The following is a 21,663-nucleotide window of genomic DNA, read 5'->3' as shown; positions in this document are numbered from 1 at the left end:
TTTTTTAAAAAATACTTTAATAAGAAATCAGTAGCTTAACTATAGCAGCAAGTGATGGAGTGAGACACGGTCTGTATTTGAATTTAGAGGGTCTGTTCTTGATTACTGGCTCTTGGAATGTCACTTCACCTTTGTAAGCCTCAGTTTCCTTATGTGCTTCTTATGTGAGACAGTTTAGCTAGATCTCTAAGGCTCCATGATCCTAAGTGGGGTCAAAACAAACTATAAACTTTTAAGGACCTGTATGATTCACTCTGCTATATCTGGGATGAATAATATATCATCCCTATCCTCAAAGAGTTTGCCTCCCGTGGAAGCAAAAGTCCTTAAATAACAATTAAGATCAGTTAGAATATGATAAAGTACATGAAAGGAGGATAAAGTGCCATATGAGTGCTAAGGAATGGCCAGGAGAACCAGGAGAGGCTTCTTGGAATAGACTGCATCAAACCAACACATGGCCAGAATGAGGAAAGACCACTTTGCACGTGCCCTGTTCTAGTCTCAGCTATGCTTGGAGGGTGGAGAAATATTCTGTTTTGGAAGAACACAGTCTGGAAAGGAGGTCGAGGAAAAACAGGGAAGGCAGGTTGTAACCAAATGGTGGAGGGCTCTGAAAACTAAGTTAGAAGGCAGAGATTGTATTCAGTAGGCAATGAGGAGCTATTGAAGACCTTTGAGTACTGAAATAACATGAGAAGAACAATAGGAAAATTAATGTGGCAGTACTGTAATGTGCAGGGTAGAATGGAGTGTGAGAAAGATGAAAAGTGAAGAAACCCATTAAGAAGATGGAGCTATTGCAATACACGATGAGTCAAGAGGTAAGGAAAGGACTACCATTCTGGTGGGGAAAGCCACTTTGAGCATACGCCTACAATAAATGAAGAATCAAAAGCATAGTCCAAGAAGAGCCAATGGGCAAAGCTGCAAATCCTGGAGGATATCCTGGGTTTTCAAAGATGGCTATATCATTTTAACATCTCCATTGCTGACATGATCCTGGTCTGAACACTTCTACTGTTATTCACTTATTACTCTGTACCCTCAGAATTGAATTGAAGCTTTAAGACATTTAATCATTATGAATCTTGCTCCTTCAGACAGATACAGATGTGTAGGGAGCAGATTTGGGGTTTTTATTTTTGCTCATCCTATATTTGACATCATCTGGACTCTGACACTTCACAGAATTTCAGAATTAGTAGGCACCTCACTGGCTAGCTAATCTGGATGCCTTGAGAATATAACAAAAAACAAAGAATTCCCACCAAAAGCAGATGTTTGAGCCATTCTCCATCACAGATAAGAGTAAAATTCTCTTCTCACTAGTCTCCCAGGTCCCAGTTTTTTCTCCCACTTCTTTCCCTCCAATTCATCTTGCAAACCGTTAAATGAGCCAACCTTCCTAAACTGTCATTACCATCATGGGATCAGAGATTTAGAGCTGGAAGGAACCTCTTGGATCATCAGCTCCAACTCCCATATTGTTCAGATAAGAAACTGAAGTCTGGATAAGTTAAATGACTCATTCAAAGTCGTGCCCTAGCCTCGTTTAAAAATGTGACATTGTTCCCTACCTAACTACTTAGCACTGGATTAAAGACTATCTTTTATTTATCTCATTGTTGGTACCATTGTCTTCTTGTCTCTACTAACTAGAATCTTAACTTCTTGAAGTAAGGGATTATTTTCTATTTCTGTGTCCCCAACAGTTGTGGACACATAACAAATATCTTAATATCTAGTTGTTGATTTAACTCCTGTAAATAGCCCTGCCCAAGATTCTTAAGGAAGAAACTGAGAGCTGGTGTTAAGGCTATTCTTAAGAACATCTAGGCCACTTTCATTTCAGCAGAACACCTACCATCAAGAAACAGTCCTTTCCCTCCCTCCTTTTGCCTGTTTTGCACCCTCTGTCTTTTGGGAGACAATAGACTCTGACACTATCAAACAAGAAGTAAAGAAGGGGAGAAAGTAGGCTATTTGTTTTGAAAAGAGCCTACTTAGATGGGACGGGGTGCTAAGTGTGCTGGCATCTTTTCCCTCACTAAATATAAACCAAACCAAAAGTTAAGCCTGACAACTTTTTACCATTAGCCTTAAAAATTCAATAACACGCTTCACTGATTCACCTATTTTTAAGCGATCTATTAAGCTCAGAGTTGCTTGGCACCTATCGGTAAGCCTGCTGGGGGAGGCGGGAGGAGGAGGAGGAGGAGAAGGGGGAGCAGGAGGAGGAGGAAGACAAAGAGGAGGACGAAGAGGAGGAGGAGGAGGAGGAGGAGGAGGAGGAGGAGGAGGAGGAGGAGGAGGAGGAGGAGGAGGAAAGAAAGCAAGGCAGGGCGGCCTTTCAGACACTCCACCCCGTGGCTTGGCGAAGGGAACAGAAGTAAGAGTGGGTGGGTGGAAAACAATGATGCTTGTGCCTCCTCCGAACCTTGACCCACAGTTGCCAAGACAAAAACGCCCCCATCAGTCCGCCAGAGGAAACGATCCCCACCCCACTCCTAGCATCCAAGGAGGATGTGACAGCGGAGTCTGAAATACTCGAAGCACCGCTGCCCCAGGACTCCCAGTCGGAGAACAGCCTTTTCCAAAGCGCCACCCCGCAGAGACCTGGGCTCAGCCAATGAGAGCCTGTGCGCCTGGGATAATGAGATGCCGCAACCGCAACTGGACCAATCGGAAGCCAGAAGCTACCCCTAAGAGAGGATGGGAGGGGAAGGCGGGGAGGAGAAGGGACTATGGAAAAGAGAAAAGATCAAACAAGTTTCTCACCTTGGGAAGCAAGGGAAGCTTCCCTATGCTCTGCACGGCCTCTCCTTCCAGCGCAGGAGGAGGGTCCCAAGCCACTTTCTCTGCACCCTCTGTCTGCTCCCTTGCAAGAGAGGGAAGGGAGGGCAGAAAGCGACAGTGGCTATTTTATGCTGGGGGTAAGGGGGAGAGTGACAGCTTTGCCGTTCTGGGCTGAACTCGAGCTGTACCAGGGCTCACAGGCAAGGCGAGGGTCAGCGGACCGTGACCGAGCCCCGGGGACTCGATGCGGTGGACATGGACAGAGCGACTCTCCCGGGACTGCCTCGCCTCTGCGTCCTGTGGGCAACTCTGCTCGCCCTGTTCCCCTGCGGCGTCCACGGAAACTGGATGTGAGTATGAGAGGGGAGGGGAGGGATGGATAAGAAGGTGGAGAATCTGAGATACGGGCGCGCTTCCCAGGCAGGTTGCTTGGCAGGAAAAAAAAAAAAGGTAGCGAGCCCAGGGGCAGCCCCTGGCCAGGAGAACCCGTGGCTCGACATCTGGGAGCCACGAGTAAGCTGTTTCCAGGAGGGGAGATGGGCAAATGAGGGGACTGACTTACGTGGCTAACGCCAGTGGGGCGGGGGGCTGCTGTCTCTTGCAGGTGGCTGGGCATCGCCTCCTTTGGGGTCCCAGAGAAGCTAGGTTGTGCCAACTTGCCTCTGAGCGGCCGTCAGAAGGAACTGTGCAAAAGGAAACCTTATCTGCTGCCCAGCATTCGAGAAGGGGCACGACTGGGCATCCAAGAGTGCAAGAGCCAGTTCAAACATGAGCGGTGGAATTGCCAGGTGTTCTCGCCCATCGCCTCTGCCTCTGCCCCCGCCGCCGCCGCGCCCCCGGCAGCGTCGCCCGGAGCCACCCCTCTCTTTGGTTACGAACTGAGCAGCGGTGAGTCCACCTGCACCCCTTCTTTCTCGTCCTCTTCCCTCCCCGGGGAACCAGCGGGCTTGACACGTCGCGGAAGCAACTGAAGCTGGAGCAGGCATCTCTCCTCTGGCTTCCCGAAAGGGAACGTTTGAGTTTGCCTTGCCTTCTGGACCCGGAGAACTGGGGATGGAGGATGGGAGAGAGGCTAAAATACAACAGAGTTTTCAGTCAAGCTGCAGGTGCGCCCCCGGGGCTAGGACTCCTTCCCCAGTTCTGGACGTGGGCACTGAGGGGGTGAAGCTGTTCTCTCTGTCCTCAATATGCTCCCGACCCAAGCCCTAGACCTTCTGCCTTCCTATCTTTGGATTGAGTGGAAACTAAGACTTCTTTCTCTCGGTCCAGACCCCCTTCTCCCTCTCACCCGCCCTCTCCATCTCCCGCTGTCTTTTGAGACCAGCTGGGGAAACATGATGTAGGCCGCAGAGAATGCTGCTCCCCATCTGCTTTGCTTTACCCAGCCGTGCCACGCATCGAGCCCTGGTCAAGTGGATAATTGTGACAAAAGCAGAGCAGGTCTCCTTACCCCCGCCCCCACCTCTCCAGCTAACCAGAATCTCCTCTATCCCTCCAGGCGCTGAGTTTAGAGACTAAAAATCGGTTAGGGAAAGTCATCCCAAACACTCCAAGAGTTGTCTTCCCTTAACCTTCTCCCTTTTCTTTCCCTGCTGGGCAAGGCACAAGTTTCCTGGGAAAAGTTGTGGGAGAGTTAAAAAGTATCAGTGGCTCTTCGGTTACATTATGACTTTGTGAGGACAAAGGTATGAGGATATCTGGCGTTGTTAAGTGAGTCCCAACGGCAGTTTGTAGTGCCTTTTCCTTCAGACCGTTTTACTTTTCACCCTACTGGTGTACTGATCTTTCCCCGCCAATACCCTACCCTCTCCTTACACCACTAACCCATACCACTTGTGAGTATCTTATATGTTCTACCATGTGACTCCACAGACATGCCTTCATATGCAGCAGAGGCTCCTACAGAAAACAACCACAACAAATGTGGTCTTCAGTTGCAGAAATGTCAGCCATTTACTGTTGAAAAGGTCTAATTGGGCTGCAGATGACAGACTGCTTTTACTAAAAAATTTTTTAAAAGTGAAAACGTGAAAAACAGCTATCCATGCAGGCTTTTCTATTCTGTTTTTTAAATGTTTATACAGGATCACTAGTTATCCAAGTATTGTTAGTAGCATTAATGTTAAACTAATGCAGGTATGATAAACATCTTTTCTTCCCAAACCTCCTATTTCTCCATAACAATTTACTGCAACTGTTAGATACACTCACACTCAAAAGTTATCATTTCTCATCTAGCACTGCCTTAAAAATAAGCCAGCTACTGTATACAGTGCTGTAATGCCTCTAGCAGTTTCAGATTAGGTAATATCAATTAAATGCATAATCAAAGGGATAAATAAAAATATTTCACATAATATCAATGATGTTTTGCCTAGTTTACATGCCATCTCTTAAAAATAAGTCTACTCTGGAAATAAATATATCATTTTCATATTTTTTTAATTACATGGTCCAGGCTTTTACTTTTATCTCATATTTTGCATACAGATTTTTAAAAAAAACAATCACACTAGGTTTTGCAGTATGTGTTTAGATTAAAATGAAAGGTAACTTGGTATGTTTGGGGTGTTACAAGAATATTGTCAATAGTTTCCCCACAGTTCTTTTCATTTTAACAAGCAGTAATTAATACTATGTTTTAAGTGCTAGGCTAGTTGTTGAAATTTACTTCCTTGGAACACTTTTTTTAAAAGGATAGTACTAAAATTAGACAAAAGAATAACTTACAAGGACTCTGACCAAGGAGTAATTTCGACCCTGCCCGACATTCCTTTTAAAGTGCAGGAATTTTATAAATGATGTCGCTGTTTTTTAAAAAGAGAACGGCAATAGGAAATCTCTTGTTCTGATCCTATATTTCTAATATTGCATTTGCTGCAACTGTTTTTTCAATTTAATTTAACTCAATAATTTAGTAAGCACCTACTATGTGCAGTGTACACTCCTGGGCACCAGTTGAATAAAGATAAGTCATTTTTTTTAAAGATGCATTTCTTCCATGAGAGAACTTATAGGAAACCCATCTCAGAGATGTATTGCAATGACTTTTTAACTGAACAATCCCCCTTATTTTGTCCCAGGCACCAAAGAAACAGCATTTATCTATGCAGTGATGGCAGCAGGTCTGGTGCATTCAGTGACAAGATCATGCAGTGCAGGAAACATGACAGAGTGCTCCTGTGACACCAACTTGCAAAATGGTGGCTCAGCTACCGAAGGCTGGCATTGGGGTGGCTGCTCTGATGACATCCAGTATGGCATGTGGTTTAGCAGAAAGTTCTTGGACATCCCCACCAAAAACACTACTGGAAAAGATGGGAAACTGTTAGCAATGAATCTACATAATAACGAAGCGGGGAGACAGGTATGTATTAGGACATGAAATAAAAATGATTTAAGAGCTTACAAGACGAGGCTAAGCTTAGCTTCATTGTAAATGAGATCATATCAATGAGAAAAAAAACTAAGGCATGAATGATATACAGTATTTTAAAATAGCCATGTTTTTGTTTCAGGCACATGTGCCCTTCTGGGTGTGTTTGCTATTTTTGTGGGGCTTGTGTTTCCCATAGTATGTCAGCCTTCCTTTACAAAATAGATCCCTTCAGAAACAGTGATCATATAATCTTAGTGTCAGAAGAGACCTTGGATCATTCATTTCAGTCTCCTGGTTTTACGGATAAAAAAACCGACCTAGAAAGTGGAAAGTCATTTTATCTTGTATCTGAATCCAAGTCCTCTAGTTGTCACTGGAGAGGTGCTTCTTCTACTAAGCTACATTACATCTCTTGCATGAGTTTAATAAATTGAATTCAATTTCTCCAGTGGATTATATTTAAAAAGGAATGCTTTATCATTACTTCTTATTGATCTTCAGCCCACAGGGATTCTTAGATCTTTAGTTCAATTATTTGACTGCCTAAACCTTCCTCTACCATGATCTATGAAGTGCACACTTTATAAGAATCTTTAATGAATCTCTTTGTTTAAAAAAAAAAAACAACAACACAATTTGGCCTTAAATATTAACCACCTCATTTATCCAGTATCTGAGCTCAAGTTTTTGCTTATTTCTTCATGTAAAATATGCTACAAGCTTTCCTTTCATTTTATATCTTCATATCCACCAAGAGGGTTGACAATACACATTAGACTCATCAATATTGCTGAATTACATGAATATTCACAGTGATTCTTCTGAATTCACTGAAAATTCGTTGTGAATGCTTACTTTGTAATTTTCAGCAATTCCTTTGGTCCATAAAAATCATTGCATTTTATATAATTTTAGATTCCTGATTGCTTATCTAGCAAACTATAAATCTCCCATAGTAGCCATTGAATTGCCAGATAAACTTGATATAAAGTAAGACAAGTCAAAACATTTAGGAAAGATCTTTGACAAAAACTACCTTTATACCATGGCCATTCTTTTTAAGCAAAAATAAAATAAAGATGATTCAAAATAATTACAGTCTCTGGACAATTTGTATTTAAGGAATTAAGCTATTTTGAGTTTAAAAAAACTTTAAAATCAGTAAATTATATTGTTTCACTTCATTCGAATTGCAGAATGTCATAAGAAATTTAGTAAATGATATTTATGAAATATAATGTATTTAATTTTTTCCATTTAACATCAGAATTCAAGAGAAATTTCCTTGATTTAAAAAAAATTATTTTAAAAAATATTTTAATCTGTTCTTCCCACTGTTCCTTCCACCACCATGGAACACCAACAAAAACAAAAAACTAAAACCCTCATCATAAACATGCATAGTCCAGCAAAACAAATCCCCACATTGGCCATGCATGAAGATGTATGTCTCTCTCTGGCAGGAGGTGAGTATTGTGTTTCATCTTCAGTCTCCTGGACTTGTGGCTAAACCTTGCATTGATCTGTGTTCTAAAGTCTTTCAAAGTTGTTTTTCTCTGCTGTGTTTTCATTGTATAAATTGTTCTATTTCTGCTCACTTCAGTCTACATCAGTTCACATAGGTCTTCCCAGTTTCCTCTGAAACTGTCCATTTCATTATTTCTTATGTCACAATAATATTCCATTACGTTCATATACCATAATTTGTTTAGCCACTTCCCAAAAGGTAGGCACTCCCTCGGTTTCCAGGTATGAGCTGGAGAAGAACTGCTGTAAATATTTGGGCCTTTTTTTTCTTTCATAAAAGATTTATTTTGTACAAATTAGTCCAAATGAAAAATATAGAGGTACAGATATAGACTGACACACACACCTATATGCAGGCATACTTGTTTCTTCACTTTCAATACGGCCCCGTTTAGAAAGAACATCTTTTCTAGCGTAGGAAATGCAAGAAAAGTTAAAATATAATTAATAACTAATAGAATAGTGTGCAAAGGAGTAAAATAATTTACTTGGCTTGTGAATGATCAGAAAAGGAAGGAAATTCACATATCTTAAGCCTCTTTAAATTCAATCACATTGAAATGTTAAATCTTTCAGTCAAAGTAAGCAAGATAAAACCTATAACCAAGAACATATTTTTGAAATACTTCTATCTAAAAAGATCTTAGTCTCTGAATTGAGACTAAAATAAGAGTAAACAGAACTAGGAGAAAAAGTTATACATAACAACATTGCAGAGAAAAACAACTTTGAAAGACTTTAGAACTCAGATCAATGAAATAAAAAAAAAAGAACAACTAAAGAATTCTAATAGATACAGAAATATATCTCCATGAGGAAACTAGTGGGTTTAGTGTTACCTTGTTTTTATGTTTTGTTTTTTTAAAGTTATGTGGAAAAATTAGATCCAGTAAATGTTCATTTTGATACTAAACTATCTACATATTTATTTTAAGAACATACTCTTCAACATTAATCCTAATCTACTTCTTGCTTATTTTAAACAGGCTTCTGAATTATTTCCTAAATTACAGTAATCAGTTTTGTTGTTATTGTGCCAAAGAGAGTTATGTGCTGCAGAAAATAATTCAGCCCACACATAAATCTCACTGTATTGTAGACATAAGCTTTGGGGTTTTGCCAATGGTATTTTTTTTTCTTTTCACACTTTTCTAACCACATAAAAAATTAAAGCACATAAAATATTTCCTTGTATAATATTGGGGAGGAGGGATATAAACAGTTTTCTTTTTTTTTTTTGGATCTCTCTTAAAGTACAGCTAATGTGTTAGAATCCAAATCACATTTTGTAGTTTCCTTTTAAATGGTAGGATAAAACAAATTACCAGGTTATTAAGTGAAAAGACAAATCAATTTTCAGCATTGCCAATAAGGATTTTAAGGTAATAGGTATCTTCTTCAGAGTAGAGTTTAAGGTCTGCATTCAATTGTACTTTTCTAGTCTCAAAATCCCCAGACTTAAAATATAGGGAAATGTTCCCAAAAATGTGGGTACTGGCGCTTAGTTGTGCTATGAGTAGGACAGATGATTTTCTAACCGCTGACCTTAAATACTCTGAATCCCACTAGGTTTCTGACACCATTCCTTAAGTTATGCCTCCAAGAATAATGTTGCAAAGCAGTGATTGGCCAATAGCATGATATGATGTCTTCCAGGGGCAGTACTTCTGGGAATGATGTGACTTAGAATATTTATGGGTATTTCTTTTGGTGTGCATAGGATATTTCCATTCTTCCCATGTCCACCTCATAAACTTTTAAGTTTCCCTACCCCATAATTTGTTTTACGATGAGTAACTCAAAAAATGGGAAGGGCCAGACCCCAAATGTTCATTGACCGAATTTAAGAATAGTTAAGATAAGTAGCTGAACAACACATAAGCGTTTAAATCATGAGCAGGTTCAAATATTTCTTCAGACAGAAACAGAACAAAATGGCTCCTAGGAATAGAAACGGCACATACCATTTTATGAACTCATATTTCAGTTTTTATGATTGAAATGGAATCAGCTGTCAAATTTCAAAATTAAACAAGTTATTGGACCTAAATTTATCAGCAAAATTTGCTGGCCATGCATGGAACACTCTTGTCAGAAATGTTACCTCCAAATCAGTATTGAGAGACCAGTTCCTCAGTCATTTGAGCTGCTTCTATCAATCCTGTATTTATGTTTTGCAGTCTTAGTCATGCATCTTTGCTATCTTATTTCAAAACATTTCATCTCACATTGGCCAAAGCAAAATACAGGGAACTTCCATGGACCAAATGCCAACTTCTTAATTGCCCTCTCCAAGTTCAGAAATGTTCCACCAAAATGCACACATCTGTTTGCAATAGTTAACAAAACATTCCTCTGTTAATATCGTTATAAACCTTAACAACTCAACTAGAGTAGAGAAAGGAATTTGCACATAACCATATAAAATTCATTCAGTTGCTAGTCTCCTCTAGAGTTACTGGCAAAAAAAAAGACTGTAGCATCCTTTATTTTTAAAATTTACTATTTATCATTAAGTGGCCCACTGTTTAAAATTCTCTGTACATGACATAAAAACTCACTTGAACCAGACATCATATTCCCGGGTATGAGATCCTTAGTTCTTGAAATTCCTTTCAGAGAATCTTCTTGTTTTCTAAAATTATATTGTTACAGTCCTAAGATGTAGTGTCCCTCACTTTTTGTGTGACCTGAGGCAAATCACGAACATTAACTTTTGTGGTTTCTTTTTTTGTCTTTGTTTTTTGTTGGGGGGGGAGGGTGGGTTTTTTTTATCCATAAAACCAGTGATGATTCACCTAATAATGTGTCTTGAACACTTACTATGTGTACTATGTACTATGACTTTTTCACAGAGCTGTGAATTTTGAATGAGATAAAATACGAGAATTTATGAGAACGCAGTTTAAAAGAATACAATATACTATACAAATCTGGTGGTGGAGGGTGAACTCTAGTCAGTCAGTACTTCTAGTATTACTTCCTTTCTTCTCTTTTTAGGCCCTCTGCTGTGTATAGGGATGAAATGTAGTTCAGTGGTACAATGATTATGTATGTGTGTGTGTAATATATAGACACATGTATATATTATACACATTCATATGCACATGTATATTTGTGTACATTGGTATATTATATATTCCATTTAAATATTTCTAGCCTGTTTCCTATGGAAATTCAGTGGTTTCATTATCATTGAGGATAATCTGTAATAAAAATAACACTCCCCTACTTAACAGACATAGTAAGAGACACTCCAAATCTGTAGAAAATGGGGTGAAAGCTTTTTGAATGTTAATCCTTGAAAGCTGGTTAACTCCAAGTTATTAAAAATTCCAGTTTCCATATCATTTGCCATACAAATTCAGCAGGTGGTGAACTATGGAATGAGAAAATAAATCTCTTTTGTACTTTCTTCCCTTCCTTTTAAAAATGTTCCCTCTATAATGATAGCTTAGATTTCTATAGTATATTCCATTTGCAAGCCCTTTCTTCACAGTAACCCATAAGGTTGTTAAGGCAAACATTATTAGCCTTATTTTAAAGATTTGGAAGCTGAGGCTCAGAGTGACTAAATCACTCATACAAGGTTGTACACAGCTAATAAGTAGCAGAGAGAAATAGAGCCCCTTCCTTGGAATCCAGGGTTCTTTTCATTGCACGAAGCTGATTCTCCCCATCTCCCCCAAACTACAAAAGGGTAACTGTCGTGGATTTTATCCTGTGCTAGATCCCCTCAATTCAGCAAATATTTAAGAACTGTTTACTTATTGTGTTCAATGCACTGGCAATAAAAAGGTGAAAGTAGACATGATTCCTGTCTTCGAGAAGCTTATAGTCTAAAGGGAGGGGAGGGAAGAGACAACAGCTTGTCAGTCTGTAAGATGTGTATAGAAATAACCATAATGCAAGAAGATAAGTATGAACTCTTTATAGGGATGACCCAAATCCATCAGTTAGCTGAATATATCGATCACTTGATATTTACTGAGGGTCTCCTCCTGGGTGGCCCACTCTGTGTAAATTGTTCTTTGATTTACTGTACAAGGCCTTTCATGAGACTTCACTCTGCTATTTGGTGTACATCCCCAGTTATGGCACCACAGAGAGAGGTGGCATTCAGGCACAAGAGCTGAGCTGTTTGCGGTAACCAACAAGTTTTAACCCATAATTATAGATTCTTAGGATTACAACTATGAGCTCTGAAAAGTGGCTTTATTTAGCATTTATTTAGTTCTTTTCTCCTAATAAACTGAAGGTACTTAACAACATCTGACTACATAAGGTATGTAGACTATATTAATTTGTCCATGTGCCCAGAGTCATTATTTTATTGGGAACATTTCAAAGACTAAATTCTAAGTTCCATAAATGTATTGGAGCAAGCTTATGTTCCATGCTATAAATTACTTCAGAGCCTTTAAGACCTATCAAAGAGTATGCCTTACCCTAGGTTAATAAGACTCAGTCATATATACATAAGCTTCTCACAAATTAATTACTTTTACAGCCTTGCTGCATGAGGCAGTGTGCTATAATAGGTAGCCTTCCTTATGGTCAGTGAACTTCAGGGTTCAAGTCCTGCCTTTGACACATACTAGCTGTGTGACCACCAGCAAAGTCACTTGAATTCTCAGAGCCTCTCGGCAACTCTGTCAGACTATATATTGTGGATGAGTTGATGATCTCTGTGAAGAGGAAATTATAGAGATGAAATCTCAGTTCTAGACCTCAATAAAGATAAGGCCTCTCAATCTGTAAGGGGTTTGAATGCCTTTCCATTATTTTGTTAATATTGCAAATTCAAAAAGTGATGTGTATGCAACATTCCACCAACAATGGTGGCATCCTGTGTGGTTCTTTTATGATGTTATTATTTGTGAGAAGTAACCACTGGAACTTACCATATGCTCCAAATTACTGTATAACAATATTTGAATCTTTCAGTCTCTGTATAATCTGTTTAATTAGGAAAGATTACACAGCTTATAAGATATATAACCTTTAAGTGGCCTATAGAAGATCAAAGTGTTAATCTCATTGTCATTTTACAATCCAGATAAGAAACTCCTTATCTAAGTGGAATTAAAACTTCAGGCTCCTTTAATTCATCCGTGATTTTGAAGTCATTGGATGGATGGAACACTTCTAAATTTTTCCAAATATCTTGACTACATACTAAGTCTACAACTATTTCTAGTGATTTATCATTTTGTTCTGCCATCCTCTGGGAAATGAAGGAAGCTCTTGTAGTGTGGTTACTAGAATTTGCTGGCTAGAAAATGTAGGTTCAGGTATATGAGAAACTAGAATCACATAGACTTTAAATTCTAACTGAACACTTCACACAATATTAGAGTCAATTTCATATCTAAACACTACTTTGACTCTTGTTGCACAAGTTGATTGGCAGTGTTTGAGACTGTTTTTTGGTTTTTGTATTTTTGTTTTTTGCTTTCTCAGTCTGTTTGGCTCAATTCAACTCTCAGAACTGGAAAGCATTAGATCAGGGGTTCTTAACCTGGGAGCCAGAGTTTTTCCAAACATATTTCAATATAATTGTAATATGCTACAATATATTAGTTTGTAATCAGTCCTGTGTATTTTAGTTTATGCATTTAAAAACATGATTTTGAGAAGAGATCTATAAGCTTATAACAACAACAAAAGGTAAAAAACCCAAGCTTTAGGTGATGACTACTGACCTACCAATACAAAGCAAGGATACTTTGTTCTATTTCTTGTAGTGGGGATAGACTTGCACTTAACTATTCATACTGCCTCACCTAACCTCCTTTGGGTCAATTTGGGCACAGCTAACCACAGACTTAAGTAAGCGTCTCAGTTCCCTTCCCATTGCTGGGTATGCCTTGGGATCTAGTCATGTTGACAATGAAGCCTCAAGGCCAATAGGCCCATGCAAAAGCCAAAAGGAGATCAACTTTTGCCAGACTTCATTACTGTAAAGGAACGCACAGAATCCTGAGTTGAAACTTTGAGTTTTTATATAGAAACAGTATGGTTAGGTCCTAAATTTCTATTAGTGCCATAACTTTGCGAACATTAGAGGTTGATTCAGCTCCTGAGAGCCGATGAACAGCTATGTGCAGCTCTGTATGTTTCCTGTTGTTATTGTTGGGGATTTTTTGGTCAGGGGCAGGGCAGGAATAATGGGGCAGACAAATTGTTTAAAAATACCAAAGGTGTGTGTGGGGGTGGGGAAGATTAGGGGCTAAACGGATATTTTTGAGCTGGCAGGGGAAGCTGACCACAATTTAAAACACTTGTTTCTGTGGTAAATGTCTTCTAGGTTCCAAGCAACACACACACATACATACTTTTGAAACAACCAATGTGTAAGCTGGGGACTATCTGTATTGCTAAAATGCTCTTCCATTTGCTTTTGTCATCATCTGTACCATTTTCAGAGAAGAATAAAAGAAGAGTTTGTCTCCTAGTTGAATACAGTAGGGAATAAATTTCTTGAATGCAGAAATACTTGGCAAGTGTGAGCAAAACCTCAGTATCTTTAGCTGGTGTAAAATGACTCTGGTGGTTGAAGTCATCAAATTTAAATGACTTGCTAGAAGCAATACCTTATATTTAAATTGGGGAATGGAAAGTTTTCCTACAGGAATAACAGAAATAGTTAAAGGTACAAGGGGTTTAAAAGATGGGACATGGATTTACTACTTACTTGACTCCCGAGAATATTTTCCCTATCACCTCTGCCTGTCAGAAGAAAACTCTTTGGTGTGTATTATAAATGTGACCATTAGCTAATGAATATTTCAATAGCGTTTTTAGTGGATGAAATTATCATTTGTGTGAAAATGTAATGGGTTCAATTTTCAGGGGCCCTGTAATTTTTTATCCTTTTTAAAGATATAAAAATATTAGTTTCCTGGCATCTTTCTAAATGTCATGTGGCAGTAGGTTGATTGTTTTTATTTTATTTCTTGTGTTTTTGTGTGTTGCTATAAAAAGTAGAAGGGAACCTTGGAGCAAACTATCTCCCAACTATACTTTCTGGAGGCTGTCTAAAAATTATTAGTCCAGTCCAGTTCTCATGTCTCCTTACAGAGAATTTTCAGTTTGATTTTGCTCTAAAAAAAAAAAAGAAAAAAAAAGATTCTTAATCCGCTTTTAAAGAGTGTCTAAGAAATGCACAAAGATAGTGTCATTACAGCCTGGGTAAGTGAAACAGGAACAAATAGTTATTTGGAATTCAGCTGTAGACTGAGGAATTTCTGGAAGTTCAAGTAAAGTCTGAACACGATTCCCGTTTGATTTCAGGCAGTAGCCAAGTTGATGTCAGTCGACTGCCGCTGCCATGGAGTTTCAGGTTCCTGCGCTGTGAAAACTTGCTGGAAAACCATGTCTCCCTTTGAGAAGATTGGTCATTTTCTAAAAGATAAGTACGAAAACAGCGTGCAGGTCTCAGATAAAATGAAAAGAAAGATGCGCAGGAGAGAAAAAGACCAGAAAAAGATATCAGTGCGCAAGGATGATCTTCTCTACATTAACAAATCGCCCAACTACTGCGTGGAGGATCGAAAATTGGGCATCCCTGGGACGCAGGGCAGAGAGTGCAATCGCACTTCGGAAGGAGCCGACGGGTGTAATCTCCTCTGCTGTGGGAGGGGTTACAACACGCACGTAGTCAGACACGTGGAGAGGTGTGAATGCAAATTTATCTGGTGCTGTTACGTTCGCTGCAGGAGGTGTGAAAGCATGACCGATGTCCACACCTGCAAATAACCTGAGCTCCAATCAGCATCACCAAAAGCCCAGGTAATACACAACCAAAATATAACCGACTTAGTGTATTTTTCTGAAAGGGAAAGGTCAATGAACTTGAATCAGGTCCGCCACCATGTCTGGATTTTAGTTTCCAATATTTTCTTCTAATTAAAAGCAAGTTCACACTTCCTTGACGTGGATTTCCCTGGAATTCCAAAGGTTCAATTAGCCAAACATATATTAAACACCTGCCCTGTATATGTTTAGGTTCATCTATCTTTGTTTAGATGCCTTTTGGGTAGGGGACAAGGACCAAGAAAAAAAACGATAAAAGAGAAATCTCCCAAGAGAAATAGGTCCATGGAGATGTCAGTTCATGATGGGACAACGGGACACTTGACCCGCAATTTGTATAATTTGCTTTAATGTGAATTTGATCAAGCAGAAATAGTAACTTTTTTTAAAAAAGAAAATTGCTTACAGCAACAAAGAGCACTTAAGCAACGATGTTATCACATCTATCAGTATTTTTGAAGAAGGCTTTACAAAGAGCGCCTGGAAAACGAAACTGTAAATATGTTCATGGAAGTGCAAAAATGCATTTACCCTTTCATCTACTTAAGAAGAAGGACAAATTACCAAAAGTATTAGGGAAAGATAGACTATCTTTTAAAATAGAGTGCCTATTAAATATAGCTGGTATCAAAGGGAAATAGAAATCTATTTTTTAAAAAGTTAAAAAGTCTGAATTTTAACATATCTTTGCAGTCTAAACACATGGATTGCCAAAAAAAAATCAGTAAATGTTATCCTAATAACTGGCCATTAGATACAGAAATTAATAGACTAATAAAAAGTGCTTAAGCTATGTGATTTTGTTAAGGAAAAAAATCCCTGAAAGTGTTACAAATCTGTGAAGAAAAGAAGTTTATTGGATGTTAAAATATTTTGAAATGTATGGAATGACACTGTTTAAATATGTAAAGACAGTATTTTGTATAGTATTTTGATAAGAAATTTTTATATTTTGTAAATATATTTAAGTTATGCGAAATATATGAAATGCTTAAACCATGTTCTTTTTAAGAACTCAAAGACAATAAGAGCATTTTTGAAATCATTGCTTTCACACAACCCCATAACAGAAATCCTGAAATGTTTGCTTATGTAGACTAAGAAAGTTATTTGAACAGTTATATGGGTGGTTTAATTCTTACCAGAAAGGCAGTTTTATCTTACAGATTTTTTATAAATTGTTGATAAAGTCTATTACCTGAATAGTCAACATGGGGTTTTCTCTCTCTCTCACACACACACACCATTTTAAATTGTTGTACAAATGGAGACTATTAAAATAACATCTATTTTCATAATCTGAAAAAGAAACCTAAAAATGGCAGTACAAGGGCCAATTTTGTGTATCTGTCATTGTGTTGTATTTACTGTATTGTATATAAGATCAGGTTTCATTATTTAAATTTTGTTCATTTTCCTACATTTTAAAAACATACACAATACATTATATATACATAATGGTTAAAAAATTCCAGGGCTGAATATTTTAATGTGCTTCAATTTTTTTTTAGTTTACTAATAACAAAACATTTATATTTATGGCCTTGTTAAAAAAAATAGATTTCTTAAGCACAAAGTAGATAAGAACAGAGTATTTTCCATGTCATTGTATTGAATATATTAAAGAAATTTTTCTCATTTTCATTTACTTTTTTTGTTTGTCAAGGTAGAACAGGGATTTGTGAAAAACAGCAAACCCATGAAAAATGTCGCAGGTCCAAATACTGAGAGGTTAAAGGTTTAACTATGACCCCTCAAGTTTAACCACAATGGTCATGCCAATTTCACGACTAAGAAATGACCTAGGAACTAGCCAAATGACTGTCTGAAAAGTGGTGCTTTTCTGATTCTGGACAGGCATTTGGCTAGCATAATGAGAAACAATCCATGACTCTTTTCTGCTCTGATGAATAAGTAGATAAATTAGGTAAGTGCAATTTCCACTGTAATACTGAATTTCCCATTAGACTTTATTCACCTTATCACAATCTTTCAATGTATTTTTCCTATCTGCACTCAATGAGATGTTAATATAACTGAGAACATCATAAAATACAGGTGGTGAAAGGCAAATGTCAATGCCAGCTCATCTGGGTGTGAATGCAAGAACACATTCCAACCTGTATCTCTTCTTTCCAATAGTTTCAAAACTTGATACAACTTGATTTCTTTTTGATACTGGTATTTAAGCAATATAAAACCATATTAGGCAGCCACTTTTTTGAATATGTAGTCAACTACATCGTTCATTTTTTAATGGTATGGTTAATTTTTTAAGTGCATGTGACTTGTAAGAATCTTAGGGAAATTTATCAGAATTAGATACCTATGACCCTGTTATAACGTGCTATTGCTACAGCAAACACTGGGAGAGGAAGAATCATTTTCTGGGCACGCTGGATTGAAATCAGGAAATCTAGGAAAGAAGTCATTCTTTACAACTAACCTCCACTAAATAATTTATTTATAGGTAGTATGATGATTTTCAAAGGTACAAATGGATGTTATCCAACCACTTTTTATGATAGTCCTCCTGCCATGGCGATAAATTTAATTAAGTGAAGAAAATGGCACCATTTCTCCAGAAAGTATGAATGTCCTTCAAGGCTTTAATATCTTCCTTAGTTTTTCACCGTTAGGCCCATTCGTTAAAATTTACTAGATGTCTGGTAATTAAAACATAATTCAACTACACAACAGACTAGCCTGAACTGGGTGTCAACAGCAAGGCCTGAACCCAGGTTTCCTGGACTCCAAGGCCAGCCTTCTATCCACTACACCAGGCCAAATCAATAGTTACATTACTTAAAATAATGGATCATACACCAATCCAACAAATGACCATTCCAGAAGGAAATCTACAAAGGCTACTCTGACGGTAGGAAAAAAAGCCTTTTATTAATGCTAATACTATTATCTTATTTACCATGTCTAATCAAAAAGCCCAAATATCCCATTTTGCAATTTCAAAGACAATGTAATAGTAATTAATATGGGACTTTTTTCTGTTGACCTTTAACGATTCTGGTCTTTGTTTGAATGGGGCATATAACGTGGGATGTTTTTGTATTTCTCAGCACTGAGACAACTGGGAGCCATTGATTTGTATCCAATGTGATATTGGGGGTGGGGAACTTCTCCACGCCCAGCCTGGGTGAGGTCAGGGCCCTCCTGCCCTGAACAGGATATATAAGCGCAAAGGTTAGCGCTCTCCCTCGGAGCTCTGAGCCACAGCAGGAGTGGCATGTGACTCTGCGCCAGCCCTTCTAATGAGCTCCCCGGCTGTACACGCAGATGTTGAAAACTACGAATTGTATTTGATCTGTAATTCATGGTGCTGGCTTTTTCCCCTGATCTAGGTGGAGGTTATTTGTATGTTGGATTAAAGTAAGATTATTAACCCCTTAACGTTGCTTTCCTTAAGTAAAGCAGACTGAAAGGACCTGTGTTGGCAGCTTTCTGGGTGCTGGTTGTTGGTGGATCTCACACCCCTGCAGAAGCTGCTAGCTGGATTGTTGATATACCATGTCTAATCAAAAACTCCAAATTTCCCATTTTGCGATTTCAAAGACCAAGTTTACTGTAAAATGCTATATTAGAGAAAAGCAAAAGCTTGAAACAAAATCATGCTGTGATAGAATACCTGTACCACCTGTGAAGGGTAAGTCACATGAACAGTCTGAAGACGAATTTGAAGAATTGTCAAGATATGCATGGTTTTTTTTTTTTTTAACGTTATCTTCTTTTGTCCAGACCTATGATTTCATTATCATAAGGAACTCCTGGTGAGGAGATTCTCTTCTAATAAGGAAGACTGGGAATTGTTCTGCAACTTACAATCTAAAATATTTGCCTATGACAATAAGAAGTTAAACATCCTCAGGGACTCTGAGGCTGCCTCCAGTCACTTCACCACCTAGTGGCCTCTCCTATCACACTGTGGCAATGCAGTGAATAATTCACAATTGTGACTCTCACACCAGAGAAAGCACAGGTAAGACTGGTGGAAGGCAACGTCCCTCTGCTCTATTTCATATTGCTGAATTGCCACCATGTCCATTTATGGGATGATTATCATCCTAGTAAAAGAGGATCATATTTACAAATCAAAGGGAGCAAAAAAAGGCTTTCCTTTTACATTTTCTATCACATACAGCATTTAGTAGTATTCAACAGCTGCAAAATCACACATGGATGTTAACTGCTCCTCAAGGTCCAAAAAAGGGTGGGCTTGGTCTCAGCAAACCTTACTATATTTAATCTTTATCTCCAGCACATCTCTGCCTTCTCCATTTAAGGGAAATGTTATTTACGTAACTTACATTTCTTCCCTGGCAAAACAACGTTGATTTGAGAGGGGGAGAATGATAGAAGGGAGGGCAGATTGGGGGAGGAGGTAGTCCGAAGCAAACCCTTTTGTAAAGGGACAAGTTCAAAGGAGAAAATAGAATTAACGGGGTGGGGGGCCACATAGGATGGCGGGAAATATGGTTAGTCTTTCATAATATGACTATTATGGAAGTGTTTTACATAACAACACATGTATAACCTATATTGAATTTCTTGCCTTCTCAATGAAGGTGGGTGGGGAGGGAAGAAGGGAGAGAATCTGGAACTCAAAAGTTTTAAAAGCAAATGTTAAAAAATGTTTTTGCATGCAACTGGGAAATAAGATATACAGGCAATGAAGTATAGAAATCTATCTTGCCCTACAAGAAAGGGGGAAGGGGATAAGAGGGGAGAGAGGTGATAGAAGGGAAGGCGGACTGGGGAAAGAGGTAATCAGAATGTATGCCATCTTGGGGTGAGGGGGAGGGGAGAGATGGGGAGAAAATTTGTAACTCAAAATCTTGTGGAAATGAATGTCAAAAACTAAAAATAATCTAAAAAACAAACAAAAACGATGTTGACTGTAGTGGTCCTAAATCTTAGAAAGCCTGTTATGAGTAGTTATAACCTCTTAAGGATTTTAGGACTCCTAGGTAGCCAACTCTTCTAAATTTGCATCAGCTAAGAGAGTTACCGACTGACTTCTAACTAGTCAGGAGACGGCAAAACTGGCAATCAATTGCTATGCTATTTATTGTTCAGTTGAGTCTGACTTGGTGACCCCATTTGGGGTTTTCTTGGCAAAGATACTGGAATGGTTTGCCATTTCCTTCTCCAGCTTATCTTACAGAGAAGGAAACTGAGGCAAATAGGGTTAAGTGACTTGCCCAAGGTCATATATAGGTAGTGTCTAAGGCCATATTTGAACTCAAGATGAGTCTTCCTGATTCCAAGCCTAGAGCTCTATCCACTGCCCAACCTAGCTGCCCTCAGATGATGTTAAGTAGTCAGTAATCACAGATATAGCACTATGATGTTAGCTTAGTTACAGTTACTTAGCACAGTACAGGTATAGCTGAAATCATTTTTGTTACTTTCAGACCAAAGGCAAGAAACAGAAGTGAGGGAGAGAAGAGTAATTTTTTTATGTTAGAAAGGATCTGATTTTTCTTTTCTAGTAGGATGAAAAACTGAACACTTATCTGACACTGATAAAATTCTGGTTCGTTACTAAGGCATTAAACAATACGAACATCCCGTACCCCCTTTTAGGTAACAGGAAATAGAATACGATTAATTTTACGTGGTCACCACTGTCATCTTTCATTCTCCTTAACTTTACTGCATCAGTACCAACCCACCCATCATTTATTCTATTTGGGGGGAAGAGAGGAAGACAGAAAAGTAAGATTTCCATAGGAAAAATAAGAAAAACATGCACAAATCTTCACTGCCATGACTTGGGGGGGGGGGGGTGGAAGGGGAAATAACTTTATAAGCTGAAATACAAATTTCATTTCTATTGCAATTTCAATAACACATTATTATTAAATTAACTCCATCTGATTGAAAATGGTATTTCAGATGAAAATATTCTAAAATATCAGTAGGTTTCAGAGTAAAGGCATCAATTTTCCAAATTCTGTTCTCAAATTTGCACATCTCAAATTTCATGGTTAGAGGGAATTAGGTTTATCTATCTATACTGGAGTTGGAAAAGTACTGATTCTGGAATTAGTGGACTTGGGTTCAAATCCATGGGCAGACCACTTAACCTGCCTTCCCGGGCCTCATCTTCATCTGCAAAATGA

At 38.4% G+C, this 21,663-nt stretch overlaps 1 protein-coding gene across 1 annotated transcript; it reads left to right on the top strand.

Annotated features, from left to right (window-relative positions):
- The first annotated feature begins 3,054 nt into the window (after positions 1 to 3,054).
- WNT16 (Wnt family member 16) lies at positions 3,055 to 15,466 on the top strand. Its single transcript, XM_036761942.1, has 4 exons — positions 3,055 to 3,149; positions 3,404 to 3,687; positions 5,883 to 6,166; positions 15,002 to 15,466. Exons 1-4 carry the CDS (start codon positions 3,055 to 3,057, stop codon positions 15,464 to 15,466), a joined length of 1,128 nt encoding a protein of 375 aa, XP_036617837.1.
- Positions 15,467 to 21,663: the final 6,197 nt, after the last annotated feature.

The sequence above is a fragment of the Trichosurus vulpecula genome, chromosome 5 (assembly GCF_011100635.1).
Source record: "Trichosurus vulpecula isolate mTriVul1 chromosome 5, mTriVul1.pri, whole genome shotgun sequence".
Lineage (NCBI taxonomy): Eukaryota > Metazoa > Chordata > Mammalia > Diprotodontia > Phalangeridae > Trichosurus > Trichosurus vulpecula.
The sequence above is the reverse complement of the archived record's forward strand: the minus strand, read 5'-3'. Positions and strand labels throughout refer to the sequence as shown.